At 35.5% G+C, this 21,266-nt stretch overlaps 2 protein-coding genes across 3 annotated transcripts in view; both read right to left on the bottom strand.

The window, feature by feature from the left end:
- LOC126753252 (uncharacterized) overlaps positions 1-21,266 on the bottom strand; it is a 479,664-nt gene that overhangs the window by 272,948 nt on the left and 185,450 nt on the right. The window lies entirely within an intron of this gene.
- LOC126753251 (uncharacterized) overlaps positions 1-21,266 on the bottom strand; it is a 71,736-nt gene that overhangs the window by 24,050 nt on the left and 26,420 nt on the right. For both annotated transcript variants that reach the window (XR_007666110.1, XM_050464519.1), the window contains exons 3-4: positions 5,276-5,484; positions 741-876 (exon numbers count right to left, since the gene is read on the bottom strand). Coding sequence is in view for 1 of the 2 variants with exons in the window: in XM_050464519.1 (XP_050320476.1) it covers positions 741-876; positions 5,276-5,484 (345 nt within the window). In the remaining variant the exon portion in view is untranslated. The remainder of the gene's footprint in view (positions 1-740; positions 877-5,275; positions 5,485-21,266) is intronic.

Here is a 21,266-nt window from a genome sequence, read left to right as displayed (position 1 = left end):
AGGGGGTCTCTCATCCGAGGCTGTCGTTTAGATTTCATTGGGGGGGGCTTTTTACGTGGCGGGTCCCAAACCCAGCGCACAACCGTATCTAGGGGATGTTTCGCCTTCTCTCATTAGCTCGCCTTCGAACGGATGTTCTTAGGCTACCCAGAGGATACTTGGTCAAAGACCGGAGGTAGTGAGCTGCTTGAGCCATGTGTAAAAGAATCGTTTCTGGCCACTCCCAAGTGAATGGCGATCAGAGAACTTTCCTCACTTGCGTGAACTTCTACACATGACTCCATCCTCCCAATCACACCTAAAAATAAAATATATGCCTGCTTTAAAGAGCAGCGCATAAAAAATCAATTCCAATAAATAAAGAAATGTCAAATAAAAATGTACAACACCTTAATTTTTGATAACAGTGGTATAGTATAGAAATACATACAATTTTTATGAGACGCCTCAGTTCTTCTTTTATTAAATTTTTGATGTAATTTATACTAGAGAAACATTATCCAAGGAGTTGTCTGTGCATTTTTTATGGTTTATTTATTCCATGACTAGTGGAAACTGGGTTCTAACAAATTTCTTCAAATGTTTATCACAAACACATGATATCACGTATTTATTATTCTAACAATTGGCTCTCTTGTCGAGAAATGTGTGCAGAAATGTATTTTCAAAGACAACGATGTAGTTTACAGCAAATAATGTGGGCATTGAAAATATAAATCAATAAACTTGTATTAACTTACCGACAACAATCATGTCCTCATGCCCTGAAACTGTTTGGAAGGAAGGGGCTTCACCGGAAACTTCGCATCGATAACGTCCAGTTGACTGTAAGGTGACGCGTCGCAACACCACCACATTATCCGTTGAGTTGAGCAGCTGCAAACAATCAAGCAGTGGAATTATTATTTGATTATTCCTAAACCAATAGGACTAGTTTACAGTCATGCGACTCTGATGCTAGAGACTGCAAATTATTACTTGTTACAACAAAATGAAAGTAAACATTTTCTAACACTTGGGACTTTTTGTGTTGCATCCAATGGGTGTACGGGCAAGGCAACACCATTTACTAAAACGACAGTGAAAAAATTTTCGACACAAATTCGTAATCATAACACCTCAAATATCCTACAAACCTCTCTTACAAATTTTTCCTTCAGATTAGTTGGGTAGTGTAATTATTAAAAAAATACATGTATGTATGTAATACATCCCATAGAATAAGCCTATTTTAAAAAGTAAGCCAAGCCACATATTGGATCAGAATTGCCTCCCCTTTATAGCGAGAAATTCGATGCCAAGAAATTCCAGCAAAAAATCCTTATTCACACCCACTTAAATGAAAGCAACACTTGCGCCACTTGACAGCTTGGCTAAAGAATTCCAGAGTTATTTCTGTACTTGCAGTTACGTGCATTGTTGTTGTTGTTGAAAACTTGGGGACTGTCAGTAACACTTTTGCCTCCATGGTATTATTGCTTGCATATCTACTCGAACAAACTTGATACAAAAAGTTTAACTTTCGTTATTGTATTAGTGAACTTTTCGTAACATTCTGCCACACCTCTTCGAATGTTGCAACTATGTCTATACAAGTATGAATGCACAAATGGGAATTCGCTGATTTCTACAGAAAATTTCGCTTAAAATGGAAAAGACCAAATAAGATGAAGCATTTTTTGGATAACCACTTTTGATCATACATATTAAGATACTTTTCTTATATTAAAAAGTCGAAACAACATATAATATATTTTACGTCATACCATGAGTCTATGAATTACTGACGGTATTAACTATTTGTATTCACTATGCAATATCAATATCCTTTTATACATAGTCAGAAATTACTGGACCACTACTACCTCAGTACGAGCAATTTCTGGCATAGTCCGTTCTTACTCCATTACACTCATCATACGTTTGCTCGCGTAAACATTTTCTTAAGTAGGCAACTGTTGCAGCTTTTTGTTTGCCACAACCGCAACCATGTATGTGTTTATGGCTTCAAGCGGGAGAAGAAAAAATTTGTTTGTCTTTAGTTTGGAACTTGACGCAAGCCTTGAAACTGTCGTAAGCTTCAAATAGTTTTCTGCTGTATTTAAGAAAGAAGATATTTGCTTTACTTGACTCAAGCTACGTCTCACCTCCAAGAATTCACGCCCAAAAGCACTTCTGAACATATCCTTTTACAACTTATTCAAGCCACTTTTTCTACAGCAGATTATTGCTTGCAGAAGGTAGTTACAAATTATTATTATTTTTTTTAATTTTTTGTGGGACTCACAATCAAAAGTGATTAACAAGAAATTTCGGGCAGCTGCGTGCTAAGATATGTAAAATTATTTAATCCAAAGTAGAACTTGGATGGAAAACTAAATAATAACAACAACATCTGCAACGATGCTGTCTCTGAATATCAATTGTATATCTCCTACATTGACCGACTTTGACCAGTTTTGGTTGGATTTGGGCAATTTTTGGTACCAAGGTAAAATAATTCAAAAGCACCATACCTGCATATCTTTATGTACATATACTGTCAATACATAGTATAAAGCATAGTCACTTTTTCCGTCATTATTTCCCTTTGTATTCTTAAATAAATAAATATTACAGGTTTAAAAGTTGCTAGACGTAGCGACCGGGGCGGCGGAATCATGCCGATAAATAGCTCGTCGGATAATATAATATTTTAACGGAAACGATGAAGTATATGTGTACAATTTCAAACTGATCCTTCCTCAAAAATAATACAATTGCTTAATATTTGGAATAATAGAATAGAACTGGAACCAAATACGCAGTACAATGGATTATAACTGGCTCGGTATCGATGAATGCCAGCCGACTTCTTCGTCTTTCCACGCTTGAGAACCGGTTCATCATGTGCAGTCCAATAGAATGACTATCGATTGGACTCAAGTGTGAGATGATGGAGCCATGTTTCTATTGCCACACACCGACAGCAAAAATTCGGTTTTACGATTAAAGAGCACTCAAACACTTCTCAGAATCAGCAATTCGCTGTTTTTGTTAGATTATGAACTTGCGAGACACCCACTTTGCACATAGCTTTCGCGTCTTTAGAGCGTCGTTGTCCTCGATGGCCAGTTCGCTTTTACCCAACTTAGCAAACCTCTTTTCAACCAGGGAAATCGATGCACAGCCCATATTCAACAGTATTTTTCCTCCAAAAACCTAACTCAAATTGCTTCACCAAAAATGAGATATCTCCTTAACTATCTATATATATAATCTAACTAATTGAAATCATATAGATGGTATTTGTAGTACTATCTATCTCCTCTAGTATTAATTAATTATTAATTTGTGTACAGGAAAGTGAAAGAACCAAATGCAATTTAAAATTGTGATACGTGGGATGTGGGCGTGATTGAAATGCGATTTCGCCCATTTTCGCATTTAAACATAGGAATATTAGATAAATGTTAATAAATTTATTCAAAATCGGTCGCTCCCGAGATATGTGATTTCACCGAAAACTGGGCCTATCGTCTAATTTTCACACCGGTTCTCATAAAACCCTGTTATGCCATCTTTGAGGTAAAATTTAATGTCTCTGGCGTATTTAGTTACTGATTTATTGCGATTTTAGTAGTTTTTGACACTACCGTTATATGGGGAGTGAGCGAGGTTATCGTCCGATTTCATACACTGTCAGTAGGAATTCTCATAGTTTGCACTAGATAATTTTGGTTGTTATAACCTTAGAGGCTTAGGAGATGTGTAGATTCACCATAATGACGTCACAGGGCTGCCCAACGCTTCAAAACGACGAGCGAGAGACTGATTTGGGCCTTCCTCAATTGTTGCGGTAGTGGCAGCAATATTCTCGAACTACGGGCACTACTTTCTCTCACTTGCACGCAAACATTTTCTAATGTGCCAGTGGATTCAATTTTTTCCTTTTCATGATGAAAGGGAAAACCTTACTGATGAGAAAAATATAAAAAAGCGGAAGAAACTATGGCGTAATTTGCTGTCCCTATCGGTCTACTTTTGAATCGTTCCTATTGAAAACCTGTTATACATCGATTAGTATTAAGTGGTACGGTGCGTTCAACCATTGGGACACAATTTACCTTTTCAATGAGAATTACAAGGGAATTCCAAAGTAAAAGGTACTTTAAAAAAACAGAACAAATGGTTTTTTCGGTAAATTTATTTTATTCCAAATAGTCTCCTTCTGCTTCAATAAAAAATGTGTAAAACGTAATTTTTGATCAAATAATCGGTCGCAAGCGTCGATCGATGAGACGGCGCATTATCGTGCAACAAACACCAACTTCCATCTTCGCGAACACGTCGAATATGGCGCACCAAACGCTCCAAACCTCCAAGGTAGAATACAGTATTAAAGTTTTGGCCGGGTGAAACAAATTCTTAGTGGACAATACCTTGGAATCATAAAAACAAATCAGCATTGTCTTCCCTTTTGACTTCTCCATGCGCGATTTGTTGGGTTTCGGCTCGTCCGGAGCATTCCATTCAGCACTCTGGCGTTTCGTTTCGGGATCACATTGGAAACACCACGTTTCGTCACCAGTCACAATTATGCAAAGGAAGTTTTTGTCCTTTTTAACATCTTCGAATGTTGGATTTGACCATTTTTTGGTCGTCAGTCAATATATGCGGAACAAACCGCGCGTTCCATGATGATAAATGATTTCGGCTGACTTTTGATGAATTCACGCACAGTTTTGATGGAATTCCGGTAATTACGGATTTTAAAACAAAATTTAATGTTGGCTCGTTGTTCGAAGCTCACTTTCGCACCGATAACACAAACATACTGACATTTAAAATGCAATAGCTTCACTTCCAATTAATGAAATGTCATGAAATTCTCACTGGACAATCAATAAAGATAGCAGATTCTAACGCACCAGTCGACATATAGATGGCGCGACCAGGAGGCGCTAGATTCAAAAAGTCCTGTTAACTTTCATGTGCTTCTTGTATATGTCATATGCTGTTTTTTTAGGACGTATATATAATTTTTAGATCGACTACTGATAGACGACAAACGACCAATGAACCATAGAGCTGTGTCCTATTGAATTGATACGATGTCGTAATCAAAATGGGCCAATATTGTTGGGTCAAAAACCTCTAAAACCTTAAAATACGGAATATATGGAATACTTTTTCACCCGTTAACAGTGAAAATCGAAAGTAAGAGGCGCGTGAACTATATTAAAATGCGGCTAAAATCCGCGCAAATGCAATAAAAACACAGTAACATACTTACATCGACATCAACACCCGGCAGTGGAAACACTTGCCCTGGCGGCATATCCCGCGGTACATAGCGATAAAATTCAAAACCGTCCTTATACCACTTCACCGAATACAGTGATTCGCCATCCAAATCGTATTTGCAGCCCAGCACCGCGTCCTCGTGCCGCATGATGTGTTTTGGTATACGCACTTCCGTCATGGACAAACAGTGGCTGCTATCTGTGAAGCAAAAACAATAAACCATCGAAAAAAATCGAGTTAAATTCAAATAAGAAATGGAGAGTCTATAAAAATTGAAGCATGAAACGCGAAGTGGCTGTGCAGCAAGTACAACAACAATAAAAATGCAACAAATCGGAATACAACAACAATCAACGGCACAAATCCTGTACGCCATAAAAAAAGCGCTGTGTTCAAAGCGTTACCGAAGGATAACGGGAACACTCGCAATGGTTTACCAGTTCAATAAAAGTCACTCGCCAACCGTTTTTTCTCACACACTTTCTCTCTTTCTATGTAAAAAAGCTCTTTGAATTTGAGTTTTTAGGATTATTGTTTTCATGACTATCACTCCCAGAATTGGTTGCCTGTGTTTCAGTGTGGCAGCGACCGTATGAAATAAGTCGCCAGAGTCCGCGGGCTATGTACTTTTGTATATTTGTTTGTAGATTAGAAGGTTTGTTGTGAAAAGGCGAGATTCGTAAAATAATTTAATACTTGATTCTTAGCCGATCGATGGCAAACGATTTTATCGCCGCAAGTAAACGCGCCTGTTAAGGGAGCTTTACGAGGACCTGTTCGTGGCGCCTCAGTTACCATAAATCTGACCAGATACGTTAGACGCAACCATTCATGAAAAGCAGAAACTACCACTTTAGATAAATTTAGGGTAGAGTGCTTGACTAATGTACAGCCAGAAATTTAGGTTAACTGCATTTCGATGTGGTAGAAAAGGAAAAATTCTTTAAAAGCGATTTTAAAACCTCTTAATAGGTATATATCTCATCAACTTTTGAAGTTGCCTTAACTGAAGCCTCTCAATGCCTCGTGCTATAAGTGGCGAAATAACAAGTGATCACAAAGTACCAGAAAACTTGCAAAAGTGTAGAGAGAACCCAGTAGGCATACCGTTGCGTGTTATAGGAAACATGGCTACGAACAATGCAAAAATAAAAAATGGGTCAGATTTACAAATAGATCACTTCTAAAGTTGCGCTATTGGCGTAACACTACCCTCTTTAAGGTTACACAATTTTCCTTCTTTTAAAATACCTAATGATAGCAACCACTCTCTAAATACATACTTACATAAGTATATACATTCAAATATCATTGCCATCTTTATCTAAGCTTCATATCAGCTTAAAGAAACCCGCATTTAAGAGAAGGAAACAAACACGAAAACGACAGCGGGGCGGTATACAGATTATAAATATCCTCTAGCTTGAAATTTAGCATAGTCTCGAAATGTGAGGACAATAAAAACTTTCTGATTACCACATCCTCATAATATGTTGAATTGCTAAGCACCTTGAATGTACATTTTGAGATTAGGCTAATCAGTCGATTGCGAACTCTAGTACAGAGTGTTAGCGTAGTTGTTTCATTCAAGAGGACCCTATAGAATGCATATGAGACACTCCACTTTTTTTTTATGAGACACACGCTTTTTTTTTTGTTAGATGAGAGGTTAAACAAGCATTTCATTTCTTTATCGCTTTCGCCTATTTAAAAGCCTTTGAAGAGCCAGCTTCCAGACGTTTTCTATTCACTACGAAAACACTTATATAATGTAAATATTATTTTATCTCGCTTTTTTTGTTAGATGAGAGGTTAAACAAGCATTTCACGCCTATTTCCAATTTGTTTCTTCTTAATTTCTGCCGAAATAATCCTTTGTTCAAGTATATTATCCATTTGGAGCAGCAAGTTCACAAATTTCCCAACTATCTTTTGCAAATTGCAAACGTTTTCTTTTCACAACTGCACAAATATAGGCGAGCATGCAATTGTTTCACCACTAAAGCACCGTTTGCAAGACAAGAAACTAGAAAATCGCTTTAAATGGCATCAGCTTTTTTAAAGGGCAACAACAATGCTTGTTTTTTAACAGCACGCAGTGGCCTCAATATGGACTGACACGAGTGCAATAAGTACTTAAGGAACCTTGGAATCAGCAAAGTAAAAAGGAAAACAGAAAGAACAATGACAGCAACAACTAAGCCACTAAAGTGTTTTATACTGAGGCCAGCCAACCGCCAAGGACTTTGAAAGAAAAAGACCATAGTTATAGTTTAGGATTTCTAGGAGCGTGTGTGTGTGTGCACGTACACTTGTCAAACAAACAATAAAACAACAACAACGAAATAACAGCAATAACAATGTTCAGGCAACAACTAAATAAATAAAAGTATATACATACATAAATATGTAAGTGCAACTACAACAAAAAGTGGGGTGGTAACCACGAAAAGGCGAACATAAAACCGCAACCAAGGAAATCGCATTGCAATGACAATGCAATGTCACATCTGAACAACTCAGAACAACAACAGCAATAATAACAAAAGACATTGCGAGATAAAAGCGAAGAACGACAAAAGTAGAATTACTCGAAGTGAACAGTTGAACGCACTTGAGTTGTTCAGCGCAGAATATTTTCGTATAAAATAAACTAACTTCAACAATGCACAACGAAGCAACAACAGCAACAAGAAAAACATGTAGTTGCAGCATACGGAACGACAACTAAGGCGTCAGCAACTCGGTATAAAGTCAGATAAATAAACAGAGAATTGCAACGCCGACAAAGTTTGGCTTGGCTAGGCTTAGCTTGTCGCCGATGATAGCTGTTGCCCCGCAGGCGAACTTGCAACCGGCGTACGCGCGAACGTACCGCTAAAAGCGCTGTCGTTCGCTTGGCGTGTGCTGTCAATTGGCGGGGCGCAGTTGCAGCGATTGCGGTTATCTAATACCCCTGGCTTGCAGTGCCAAGTAGTCTCATATTTTCTTACTGGAAGACATTTTAAACTGCATAGAACTTGTATAGATTTTTCACAAGTGAAAGTTTTAGCACGCAGAATTTTTACTTTTAAAGAATTGATTTGTTGAAGCCAACAACTTTTAGTTCTGTGTTTTATTGATTTTCTACAAAACCCAACAGCATTTAAAATGCCATTGCTGCTTATTATACGAATAGTTTTTAGAGCAAATTAAAAGTTTTCAATATTCAAAGAATTTTTAATAAATTTTAAATATTGGATGCAATTGGATATATTGAACGGACTTGTAGTGTCGATAAAAATGTTTTATCATAATTTTATTGTTTATAATCATGGTATGGGCGTTGGTGCAAGGATTAGATAGAGTGACAACATAAGTCCATAGAAAAGAGAGTAAATAAGACTTCTAAGTTCTAAGACTTACGGCAGCCAAAGTGCGAACACGATTGTTATTTTAACGATTAACTCTGGCTTGTGACTTAGTTGAAAAATTTTTTAAATGATTTTAAGCAAATTGGATGTAGAAAATGTCATTAATTGAAATTATTGCCTGTTCATGTTAAATGCGGTTGTGAAATACTGTCTTCGGTTGTGGCGGCTATAACCGGTTGTCTGAGAGAGTATTCCACATTAAAATTGGCAATTTAATTTTCGAACCATTGCATTTAAGTTTAAATTCTATTGCTTTAAACTTTATTACTAGTTAATATAAAGAACCAGAACTCAAAAAGGTAAGAGCATCCAAGGCATCAAGAAGTCAAAACTTATGAAATTAAAAGAAAACCCATTAGAACACAATCTTTGAGAACTTTAAAGGTAAATACAGGTACTTGCATATATTTATAGCAAAATACAAAATCCTTAAAGAAAAGATCAAATACCCATAATATGTAGCTTACAATATACAGCGTTACTTCTTATATAAAAGTAATTATACTTATACTCCTTAGATATTTTGAAGGTGAAGTTCCCGAAGGTGAGTTGGTTCGAGTGAGCAAATAGAGACATATTTTTGTGAAAAAAATATCCGGAATGTTAACAAAACGCAAAATATTTAATTATTCATCAGTAATTATTTTGTCCCCTTCAAAGTAATCACCACCAGAAGCAATACACTTACGCCAAAGTTTTTTCCAGTCTTTGAAAAACTTTTCACAAGCACTTGCTGGGATGGGCTTCACATCTTTCAGCGAATTTTGTTTCATCTCTTGGATCGACTGTAAACGGGTTGCCCGCAGCGACAATTTCACTTCAAGGACGATGCTATTCATAGCGTTTTTGCCTTTAAATTCGATCACAATGCAATGGTGCATTACCATCGTATAAAATCCATGAATTGTTCTTCCACAATTCCGGCCGTTTTCGACGGATTTTCTCACGCACAATATGACTTAAGAGAACCCCTTATTTACCGTATGTCCCTCCGGAACAAATTCATGATGCACGAAACCACGAATATCGGCTCGTTTTTTTCCTTCCATTGACTTATTTACATGTCAAACACATAAATCCATGTCTCATCGGCAGTTATAATGCTCTTCATGAATATGGAATCGAAATTCACACGAGCAGCATGTCCAAAGAGACCTGCTTTCAGTTTTATCGGGACGAGTCGAGCAAGAACGCGTTTCATACCCAAAATATCCACCAAAATGTCGAGTTCTCTAGACATCTTGCCTGACATTTTTCAAGTACTATATCCTTCAGTCTTTTATTTTCATCAGTTGAAGATGTCGAATATGGTCCAGAACAAGGCATGTCTTCAACGATTTCTCGACCGTCTTGGCTAGTATTTTTGATAAAACTGAATTACCATACGCCTTTTTCAACATTAGCAATGATTCCGCAGCCGAAATCTGGTTATAAATAGCAGTCAAGAACGCCATCAATAAGTGAAGAGTATAGTAAATGATGTTTAATACCTGCCTGCATATAGCCAGGTCGAAGTCTGTTTTCACCGGTAAGCCATAAGGCACGAGACACCGAAATTGTGTTCATAATTTTTATACTCATCACCTTTACACAAGGTGGTTGAATTTCTCTACTCTCTAAGTTTCACTAAGCCTATTCAAGGTATAATAACTTTTTCTGAAGACATCCATTGCACAGCGGCAGCAAAATTAAATCCTAAATGTCCACATGGCATGCCAAAATAACACCACATGATAAAGATATTTAAATATTTTTTTAAATTAATAAAATGGCATATTTATGCCATTAAATTTAGACCTCCTTGCTATATACATATACATATGTACGTGTAAAATATATGTAAGTGGAAATTAAATTAAGAAAATCATAAACGTGAAACATTTCGGGCATTACAAATGTGACTTTTTGTGACTCAGTAACTGTGAACGCGTCCGCACGAAAGCGTGATGTGATTTATATGCAAAATATATTGGTAACATTTAAATTCCGCGCCATGTTGTGACCTCGCCAACGACCACTCTATGAGCACACATATGTATGTACATACATGTGTAACCTGTGTAGCCGTTTATATGCACACTCCATTCATCTAGTCGTCATCAGCACGCACTGGCACTTGTCAAACAGCTGTCTGTGCGCTAACGCGTGACTACATTGAGACTGATGTAGACATATCCCGGCAGCTGGTGTAGAACACCATACCCCCTAACCCTATATACGTTGCTGTGGCTTTGTGCGCCTACACATATGCTAATATGTTCTGAAGTAAGGACATTTTAGTCTACACTTATAACTCATCTCACATATTTTTATGCTTTTCAATTTTAAAGGTCTAAAACCTACGTTTGTTCTACTTTGAAAGTGTGCTGCTTGGCAGCAAATGGCAAGCAAAATAATACAAATATGAAGCATGTTTTGCATATTTGCGTGCTGTTCGATATTTGTGGCACGCCGCCGCCTTCGTGCATAAAAGATTAAAAAGCTTAAAGTTTTCGGCAACAATGCTGCCCAAGTTGCCGACAGCGCTAACGTCTTCACGGCATCCCGTTGCCAGGGCAATCCTATGTGGCTTCCGTTGCGCTGACTCTTTATTCCATCCGCCCTTTTTTTATCTTCCTCCTATCTCTTATTTATTTATTAAAATCTAGTTGTAAGTGTGGCGCAAATTCCTTTAATGAGCGAAGCAGCAAAATTGGTTTGCTATTTTTTTTCCTAGACTAAAGTATTTTGTTGCCGTCGTACTTATTCTGTTACTCTGTTGCTCATACCCAAGACATACTATATGTACGTACTTATACATGTGGGATAGAAGTGGTCAACAATACAACGCTGACAAAAGAACACAATAACACGCAACCCTTTAACTGGACGAACTTTTGACGAAACACGAACAAAGACAAACCAGCCAAAATTCAGTTGAGTTTAAGTTGCCGTGAACTGTTCAATAAGTAAGTCGTGCCGAGCCGTTGTCCGCAAGAACGTTTGTGCTAATACATATGTACTATAATCTTAAGAACTAAATTTAAGACTTTTTATAAATAAACACTAGAACACTAGTTAATCGTTTAAATATATCGTGTTTAATATCCTGACGTGGAGTGTGGGTGGTGGTCTCTATAATAATCCCCACATACATTCCGCTTAGAGCGACTAAATTCTTATGCTTTCCTAGCACTTTTTATTAGCTAGGAAAGCATAAGAATTTAGTACTTTTTCGCTCTTTTCTTATTTGTTCTAGTTTTGGCATAATCTATTATATATAAAATGTTCAATAGAAGTTTATGATATTATCGCTTGGTCATCCTAGAGTTATAATGCTGTCGATGAAACAACCCAAAATTATTTATATAAATTGCTCTTTGTTACTACTTCTAAGACGATGTGAACTAGTAAATATTTGAAAAATTCAGTATTATTCGAATTCAGAACAACTGCTTTTCATAACATGTTCTATTAATGTAGAGCCTCACTTGAACATTAAAAGCTTTTGATGAAAAACAGACTTGTATTCTCGATCGAAATAAGTTTTGACCTTGGTTATGTGTTTCTTACTTACTTACTAATTTAGTGAGATTTTATATTCTGTATATCGGTTGGTCGGTAGCCAGGAATAAAGAACAAAAGGCGTATTATTAGTGCGATGATAGCTGTATATGTATGTTTTCTTTAACAATACCTACATCTCATTAATAAACTTTTTCGTACTGCAACGTTTCTTAAAATCAGTAAATGAATTTAATATACACGTAGAATTTTCAGAAAAATTTAATTTTTTTATTTTACTTTCTTAATGTACATATGTACTATATATTCAAGAATATACCCTGAAAAAAGCATACCGTTTCGGTGAATATTTTCGAAGTTGCACGCAAATTTGAAAAGGTGTTTCAAACTTTAAACGCGTTTTTCTCAAAGTCGGTGACCAACATTACTCGAAAATGGCTAAACCGGTTAGTCCCAAATTTTAATACGAGCTTCATAAAAATATGTTTTGGTAACTAAAGAAAATTTTTTTTTTCAAGGATAAATATCTATTTTATAAACATTTTGAAGCCGAAATTTTGGTAAAAAATCGATTTATTTAGAAACTGCCATTTTGTCAAAAAAATTTTTTTTGCTTATTCTTTTGACTTGCTTTACTAGACTTAATATTACTTTAATGAAATTTGTTTGGCTTTTTAATTTCAGAAGATCCAGTTCAGAGATACATATAATGGTCACCGCAAAACGCCTTTTTTGAGAGGAACTCTCAGAGATCAGCTGTTGTTCCCTTCCAAATAAAAAATTTTACTAATACTAAGCCTTAGAATACAGTTAACGTATACCATAATATAGTATGTGTTCAATAAATTGAAATGTTTTCTCAGTGAAAATTCGATTTTTTCGGTATTCTAACTGTATATAACCCCTTAAACAAACTTCAATAGATCATCCTGCAGTGCTGAAATATACGATTTATTTAAATATATAGTCAAAAACGAAGTAAACTATATGCCAAATGTCTTTTAAATAATACATTAACCTTTGTAAAATCACAGTTCCAAAGGTAACCGTGTTGCAGACATTTAAATGTCTACAATATATTTTTGCCAGCGAGCGACAGCAAACTTTACTTAGTTAAAGCTGAAAAATGATTTTTTCCTTATCGCAATGCTGAAATATTTATTAAAGATTTTTTTCTGTGCAATTCTGTTTCCTGACGTTTACAGCTAACAGCTGCTCTAAATGACACATAATTTTTGCACTTAACTACAGCGCTGCTTATCTAGCAGCCATACTTGTGCGAAATACACGAACCCAGCCAAAATAGTGAACCGTCTAAAAATACAAGAAAAAACCACTGCGCGTGGATGATTGACTATTCCAAAATGAAACACTTCTCCAGAGCAATAGTTGGTTCTTTTGAAATTGAAAAGTCTCTGAAAATTATTAGCCTCTACATTGCGACTAAGTACACAAATAACGCTTCCATGGGGTATGTTCGTAAATTTACCCGTTTTTAACTGCCCAAAAAGATAATTTTACTTTTTAGCTTTCCTTCGAAAATCGATTTTATGATTTTATTAAGTTTTATATAAAGAGTTCATCAATATTCATAACATGCAGTCCACTACAAATCGTGCAGTAAATCAATAAAATAACAGCAACGATCGTGTATCACCGAGTTGGTTTTGATACTCGCATTGGATCATAGGTGTATTAAAAGAAAGTGTTTTGTGGCGTACTCCAACACACTCTTTTTTGCATGGATACACTATATTAGTATCATATATGGAGATGCGCACATGAATAGAATGCCGTAAGTAGTATATAAAGGGCTCTTGATAGCAACAATGAGAATAGTTGTAAAATTGGAAGCATTTCTTCTGAAAATAGATTGTTTTGTTCGTTCAGTTTATAGTCGAAGCAGAAACGTGAGTTTAACGATAATTTTCTAATCATCCAATCATCTAAGTTAATAATTATAAAAATGCAAATAAGTTTACATGAATATCTTCGTTTATTAGAGATATGTACGCAATGAATATTTTTCTCATTTGAATGTCTATTAACAAAAATAAAATATTTTGTAATTCATATTAATAAGTAAAAATCTAATTTTCTCTTACGCTCCACTTTGTTCATTACATTCTGTATTTATTATAGATTTGTTTTAAATTTCGGAAATCCGTAAATTTACTAAATATCGGATATGCGCGATTTAGAATCGGTTTCGCCCGGTTTTAGTATTAAACCTAATCATTAATGTGAGTAATAAGTTAATAACTTACCGTACTTCGATTTGATTTATAATTTATTCAAATTCGTATTTATTATAGTTAAATAGGTTCACAAAGGTAACTAAGGCTCTCATGCCTGAAATAAAATGGGAGGAGCTAAAACATTTTTTAGGACTGTTCGTCTTAACTCAAGTACGCAATGATAAAAATTTCACAGTCTTTAGTGTCCTGGTTCGTTATTTACCGGATGTTGCCTATAGGCAACAGCGCTTTTCAAAAATTTATTGTAAACGAAACACTTTTCCACTTACTTATTCTTTTTAATAACTATATTACCTTTATTTATTTATGCTGTTCCCTTGGTTTTACAATAAAACAGCTATTTTTATCCTTTTAAACACTTTTTGCGTAAATGCCTTTTTTCGCGATCTTGACAATTCGCGACTTTCACAATTTCACTCTATGAAAAACGCCTACTAAATAAACCCTTGCATAGCTTACAAGGACAATTCACAATAGAACAATTCACTGTAAGCTTTCACAATATACCAGACTACATAATGCTAAAAACGGCGCGTCAAAGAAATTGAAATAACGGGACTGAGAAGCATATATGTACAATATTGCCTATAGGCAACGTCGGGCATGAAATGGTTAAATGGTTGCAAATTTATTCCAATAGTCATAAAATGATTCAGCGTTATAATATTAAATACGGTTACAAACAAATTATTCGCTGCGCAGCACTTCCAAATAGGCTATTTTCACTTTGACACATCCAAACAGAATGAATATCCGATTTACCGTGTTGTCCGTTACGTTAATTTTTAGCCAACGCTGTCCTGTCAGTTTTGTCCGCGGTGTTGATTTGTCCCCCAGAGTTTCGTTTGGCCTATGTTGCCATCCCACATTGATTTGGAGTAGATCCGAACCTGAACAGACTCGTTGAGGGCATTGGATGTATGTAATTTACTGAAATCTTTCATCACTTTAAATGAACCCATTGGTTCTTTAAGACCTTTAATGTGTTTCCCATCTTCCATCAACCATCAACCTCGTTTCGTGACCAAATGTGGAGATTGTTAATTTTCGTCGGTAACAACTTGTTGAATGTCCACTACATAGAATCATCGTCCGGGTGTAATCACACAGGGTAGTATCAGTAGCACTTGAAGCATCAATTTTTGACAGTTGTGCAACTTATAAATGTGGTTTTAAAAGGTTTCATAAAGCTTTGATGCATACATGTGAACTCCATTCCTTGTTCGATAAAGAATATTACCTGATTCATAAATTGTTATTCCTTTTTTCAAAATTTTGAAAAGACTCTTAATAACGTCCTGCTTTGAAAACATCTTTTTTTAAATTGTTTAAAACTTCTTACGCTTTTAAAAATATCTCTTAAGCAATATTGGAACATATTAAATAATTAATGACTAGAACCCATTTCAAATGAATTCAAATAGTCTCTGCGCACTAAAGGGTATGAGTTTTGATCGAATTTGAGCTCAAAGTTAAAAATATAGAATATGCGATTTATTATCAGAAATTCGGCCGCAAATGAAAAAGGACCAAAATATTTAACACCTGTGGACTTACGATATCTCTATCTTATCTTATCGAGGCAAACTCCTAAAGGTCGTCCCAGAGGATCTACACTTGTTGCCATAATTTATTCAAAGCACAAACTTTTGCATTGAAATATTTCGCATGACCATATAAACAGTAATAAATACCATCGGAAATGACCAAAGAATCTCAGCATTTGTTGATAAAGTCAGAAGTCAATCCAAACCACCCATGTGTATGGTAAATATAGTTGTGATTGTGATACCTACTACGTATATTTGTATGAATGTGGCTTGTGCAATTAAAGTTAACTGACTGTTCCTAAATGTGCCAGCAAAACACTTTCATATATATTTAATGTAACCTAACTTTTTACTATCGAAGGTGAAAGTTGAGGTGGGAAAAGAAGTTTTGCTGGTTTGTGACTTTTACTTTCCTTTCGGTTATTATTCGCATATGCGGGACAATCTCTTAGCACTCTCTGTGTGACTTTCGCAGTTGGCTAGGAAACTTTGCTGAATACTTCCTGCTGGATAATAAAGTGATGCCGTGGTAAATTATTAATTTTAGGTCAGTGTTCGGGGAGGCAAAAGTTCAAATGTTGGTATTAATGGAAATTCTGGCATACATTTCAAGACTATTAATAATGCAGAACTAATAAAATTTAGGGAAGCAGTTATAAATTCACAATTTCCTAACGCTACAGTTGTTGTTAATTTTGACATTATTGCTTTGGCTTTTTACTTACTCTTATCCATTAATTCGAATGTGTTTCTGTTCCATTGATAGCGAATGCGGCACCCATTGTGCACATAGCTTTCTAAAACACAAAATTTCACCTAAAATATGGCTCACACTGTCTAATGATTTGAGAAGAGCCTCTACTAAATCTTTTTCAGTCAATCGACGATCTTCCAAAACACCGTCAAATGCGAAAGTTTTCCATACAAGCCCTTGATTCCGATCGTTCAGTTTGTATGACAGCTATATGTTATAGTTGTCCGATATCGGCAGTTACGACAAATGAGCAGCTTCTTGAAGAGAAAATGACGTTTGCAAAATTTCAAAACGATATCTTAAAAACTGAGAGACTAGTTCGTATATATACAGACAGACGGACAAACAGACGGACGGACAGACAGACAGACGGACATGGCTAAATCGACTCAGCTCAACATACTGATCATTTATATACATATATACTTTATAGGGTCTCCGACGCTTCCTTCTGGGTGTTACAAACTTCGTGACTAAGTTAATATACTCTGTTCAAAGAATAAAAATACCGTGACACGGCGATACCATTTAAATGGCTTGCAAACAAAAATGAATTGACAGGTTGAAATGAAACTTCACATACGTTCATATGAAGAGTGTACCAACAAAACAAAAAGTTTAGGGCTAGTAGCAACGCCCTCTTTTATCGAACGACAAAATTTATTGAACAACCTCGTATAGTACTTTACTTTATTTATTAATTTGTTAAGTGTGTCTTTTACTGGACCATCTCATCATCATCAAACAATGATTTTCCGATAGTTTCGAAATCTGAACTTTATTTAGAATACACTTATCGTATCAGATTAAAATCACAAATGCATATTCTTATTAATTTCTTTAAGAAAAAATAAAACTTTCAAATCTTCAATAGATAACTCGAACAAAACCAAAAACGGACGAGATTAAATCCAATAAATAATGTTCCAATTGTAACCAGTGCACAGTGGTCGGTCTTGTAGGACTGTATATTATTTAACTAAATCAAAAACTGATTTTAATAAAATTAATTTAATTTTGCATGACAGTTTTCTTTGAGTGGTGATGAAAGAATCTAAGTTCAAAAATAATCGGTTTAGCAAGTCCTTAATAGTAGCGACCCATTAGTTATTTCGTGTATGGTGGAGTCGATACATCTTAAAATCCTTATTGCTTGCCTCAGCAGATTATTCTGAGAGCTTAAAATTGAAATTGGTGCATATTGAATAACATCGGAACCGTGAATTAAAATTTTGTGGACTGACGAAGGAAGAAATGCAAAAAATGTTTTAAAATTAATTCCCTTGCGGGATCTAGCGTAAATCTAGTTCATTTAGGGTTGATTGAACTAATTCCTTTTGAAATTGAATTCGAACAGGACGGCAATTGCGGGTGGATGAAGGTCTAAAGTTTTTCCAAATTTGTTTGTGCTTTTCATCATTGTGAGGTTTTATTATTTGTTGCAGAGGAACATATATCGTGACAAATAAATTGTTGTCTTCCAAATTATTATTTTAAAATTTCTGCTTATATTCGCTCTGCGAACTATCATCAGAGCCACATTTTCCTATTAATAATAGGTAATTAGAGGACTCATTGCATTCATTAATTACATTTGTGATGCAGTGTAGTCCAATGGTTTGTTTATCTCAACTTCAAAATCAGATTCTAAGACCTTTATTTGCTCAGGATAGTTTTTCCTTTAAAATGTTATCATAACAGGGTAAAAAGTTAATATCAAGTTTTTTTGTTAACGAACCTTCTAATAAGTACATACTGATGCCTTATTAAATTTGCTTCGGTGATAAATGATATCACCACAATTCAAAAATATCTAGGCGTTAAAGTTTACACCGATATGATAACATTTGATAAAACTGAGAAAATTATGAAATGAAAACCAAAGCTAAAGTATATGTGAAGAAAAGAAACACAAAAATTAATAAAATTTACACACACTTAAACAAAAAATTATGAAAAATAACATACAAAATATCGCATAGCAAAGAGAGGGGCAAAATGAAGAGCTGAAATCAAAAGCATAGACTTAGCCCTAAGCAAACTTGACTCCTTTAAAACAGGGATCACAACTTTTTGATACCTTTGATGTATAAAGAAAAAATACCACTCAAAACTTATAAAACAATTGTTTTAAAATAACTAAACAACATATTATTATATAAAAACCACTATGCTATGTAACATATACTTTTTTTCCTATATTCCTTTCGATTTATGGCGATTAAACATGATTTTATATTGCAATTTAATTTATTATATCAAAGCAAAAGTGTATTTATCGTTAGTTTTATTAGTGTTTTAAGAAATAGCTTTGATACAAACAGTGGTAGATTTCAAACTTTTTATTTTTGGCTTATGAAATCGACCAGTGTACAGTGGTTCGATTACACCCACCGGCTGACCAGCCCTCACTTATTGTTTGTGAACTAAGTTGAATCAAGAAATCTTATTTCTTTCTTATAATTACGGACGGACAGACATACAGACAGTCACTCGGAATTCGACTCACCTCGTCATCCTGATAATTTGTATAAACCAAATATATTCTCGTACATTAAACCATTGAGGGGACGGGGTCACGCTCACTTTAAAAAGTTTTTATCAACAGGTGTCCTATGTTTCTGTGGTCCCCTTAGCCAAATTGCTGTTATCTATCTTAATATATTGTTTAGTTTTGTTACTTTATAGGTTTTCGTTAAAAAACTTTTTGTAGGTGTGGTGAAGTGGTCCGGTTATTCCCATCTGAATGCCAAGGAACATAAAAACATTGTTTTGTATAAGATTTGATTTAATCATTCAATGTACATAGTTATCTTCGAGGGCGAAACATAATTTTTAATACATTTATACCTCAGTTTCTGTAATTACCCCTTCATTTCTTTCCAGCTGAGAAAAGGAAATACTCACTGGAGGCGAGATCTGGAGAACACGGTGAATGCGGAAGCAAGTCCTAATACAATTCATGATATTTTGGCATCGTATTTATTGATTTGTAACACGGTGCGTTCTCTTGATGAAACAGCACTTTCTTCTTCTTCCCATTTGAGTTTCGTGTTTTTGTCTTTCAAACGCTCCAATAACGCAGTATAAAAGTCACTGTTATTGGCTTTTCTTTTGAAAATAAACGATATTATACCACGTGCCAGCCAAAATGCTGATGCCATAACCTTGCCAGCCACTTTTTGGTTCGGTTTATCGTAGGTATACAGTCCACACTCCTTGAAAAGCGGAAATAGTCGATATATTTACTACTTTCAAATTATCGGCCGTAACACATCTTGAGTTTCTTGGTGAAGGAGCAATGTTTTTTTCGTCAAACGAAAGTGTTTGGCTTGGATATCGACGTTCACTCGATTAGTAACGTTCAGCAATATTTTATCCTGCCGATTGGACTCTGTTTTTTAATTTTCACATAATCACAAAACGTCGCAAAAATAGACTTGTGTTGATTTCCCTCAACGACATATTATCTTTACAATCTCGCTCATATTTTTCTTTTTAACTTTTTCATTATTTCAATTCACTAGCAGGTATCTGGACTTCAACTGTGCTTAACTTAGTCAATCCGTACTTATTTTTTTTAAGCTGTAATTTCGTGTTGTAAGCTCTAAAAATTTCCCTTTTTCAAGACTAGTATTAAAATATGCCTTGCCTAAAGCAAATATGAACCTATTTTACTTATACGTATAATAAAAATAAAATTTAAATTTACTGCTTTTATTATTTGCAATTTCCGAAGTCAGAATAATAATGCAGCTTCCGCATCTGATTGCAGATAGAACACGTTCTCTTATTTTTCTAACTGTACATATATGTCGTATACAAACTCGAAAATTCTTTGCAGAACTATAGCGGTAGGGAGAAATATGACAATAACGCTGCAACAGCGACCTTATAAACCGGGTTAGACACACACCTACCCACCCACCTTGTGTGACGTACACGCCTGCGGATACATAATAATAGCATGCGACACAAGATGAATATGTTGCCGCCGCTCATCGATGATGGCTTAAGGGCCTACATCCGGAGTTTGCAAATACTACCAAACACGTTGCTAACCAATTCATCCCCTACGGACTGGTGCTATGTATAAGCCCTAGCCATACAACTTATTTGCGCTGCAACATGCCAGCTTCACGCCGCGTTACGTTCTGCCCACACGTACCGAAAGCCCTTAGCCACTTTTATACTCTGCGTATTTTTACTATATGCATATAGATATATATGCTGTGGCGCACACTTACTTTCGCTTGTGTCTTGCACTTGAAATGACATTTACTCACCCGCAATTGTTACGAATACGCCCCCTATCACCACGCTTATTTTGCATTGATTGACTGATATTGAAGTGTGGCTGACGAGTAATTGAACATCCTTAAAGCATGGATTGATTCCTGCAACGTGTATCTGCAACGTGCAACTGCAACTCGCACACTGCGCCATTGTTCTTCGCAGTACATTACTTTTGTAAGATACAATAAATCCAATTTGCCGTTGT

Source organism: Bactrocera neohumeralis, chromosome 3 (genome assembly GCF_024586455.1).
Source record: "Bactrocera neohumeralis isolate Rockhampton chromosome 3, APGP_CSIRO_Bneo_wtdbg2-racon-allhic-juicebox.fasta_v2, whole genome shotgun sequence".
NCBI lineage: Eukaryota > Metazoa > Arthropoda > Insecta > Diptera > Tephritidae > Bactrocera > Bactrocera neohumeralis.
This window is presented reverse-complemented; position numbering and strand designations above follow the sequence as displayed.